Below are 1,441 nucleotides of genomic sequence, written 5' to 3'. Positions count from 1 at the left end.
CACTGCTTTAAAAAGTTATAACTTCAGATATCCATCTGAGATTGACAAATCCGAGCTTCAAATTCCTTCTCTGACTGCAGGAGAGATTTTACCTCAGTCACTGGGCAGTAGCACGTCCTGGGAGTGACTCTCTTCTGTTTCCACATTGCATAGATAATTGAGTAATTGTATCAGAAGGACTTACTCCATAGCCATCTACAGTTCTCAAGGATAATACTTAATGGTTCTAGAAACCAGGTATTATTCACACAAAGGACAGAGGATTTTGCCAAAAACATCATTTTAATAGGTATCAAAGAGCAGTGCAATACACGTCTGAAATACTGTAACTGTCAAATGGAGTCCAGCATTAAGTGAAAATGTTTTTATATTTTTGTTTATTTATTTGTTTGTTTTGAAGGCAGATAACAATCAAAACAGAGACCATGAAGATCAAAACCTTTGGACTTCTTTGTGTGTTGGTTCTGGTCTCCCAGATGCTACTAGCCAACTGTGAAAGACAGAAAGAAAGAAAAAAGGGAAGACAAAGCATAGAAGACGGTGGAAAAAAAAAAAATGGATCTAACCAAGACAATGAAAAAGGGCAAAAGTCAAAAGGAGGAAAAGCATCTCTAAAGGCAAGTTTAAAACCAAAGAAAATGCTGAGTGCACCTGGGCAGTGACCCGACATGAATGCTGCTACTGTGCACGTAGAGTGCAAGCATGGTGACAGTGAGTTCTGGTGCGAATTCTCTGGAGACCCTTCCACCTGTCCACAGTATGCAGCAAACCAGAAATCCTACTGGAAACAAGTCTCCCGATCCCTAAAGAAACAGAAGCAGATCTGTCAAGACCTCAAAAGTGTCCTAAAACCTAAGTATGTAGGAAAGGCCCACGAAGCGCTCATCTCAAGTTGACCCGCTCAAGTCTGCTAACATCAGTGGGTCCTGCAAAAGGGAACACAATTCATCATGCGAAAGAAGTTGTTCAGACTCCATCAGCTGCCTCTGTGACTGGAAAAGAAGCTAGAACACAGTTCTCAGACTGTGTTGAAGATGTAGATTATATCGATCAGAAAAAAGGTGGCTGAGGAATACTGTCCAGAAAGCTTGCTTTCTTTCTGCAACTTTTTTATCACAATGGTGCAAGACAAAAAGTGCTGAGGAAGTGTTTCTAAAGCTCTGTATCATGAAAGTCCAGTCTCATCTAAGTTACTGCAAACTATTCCAGATTTTATTCTCATGTTATATAGTGTATATAAGAAAAAAATGCATATATTTTTCTCAGTTTGTATATACACAACTGACTACAGTTGACATAGATGAAGATGTTATGGATTTTATTTGCACGTAGATTGCTACACAGGTGTTATCAATGGATGTTACAGAGTCTACACAGAAGTATATAAGTAGTCTCCTTGCCCCTCTTTGAGCTGTGCTAGCCAAAGGGATGAATTCAGTGC

General features: G+C 39.6%; 1 protein-coding gene across 1 annotated transcript; it reads left to right on the top strand.

The window, feature by feature from the left end:
• Positions 1–425: 425 nt before the first annotated feature.
• On the top strand, positions 426–1,142 carry FGFBP1 (fibroblast growth factor binding protein 1). Its single transcript, XM_009983642.2, is given in 5 exon segments — positions 426–609; positions 612–664; positions 666–855; positions 858–1,054; positions 1,056–1,142. Coding segments are annotated over 5 exon segments (711 nt in total).
• Positions 1,143–1,441: the final 299 nt, after the last annotated feature.

The sequence above is a fragment of the Tauraco erythrolophus genome, chromosome 5 (assembly GCF_009769465.1).
Source record: "Tauraco erythrolophus isolate bTauEry1 chromosome 5, bTauEry1.pri, whole genome shotgun sequence".
Lineage (NCBI taxonomy): Eukaryota > Metazoa > Chordata > Aves > Musophagiformes > Musophagidae > Tauraco > Tauraco erythrolophus.
Note: the sequence above shows the minus strand (reverse complement) of the source record. Positions and strands in the feature narration are given on the sequence as shown.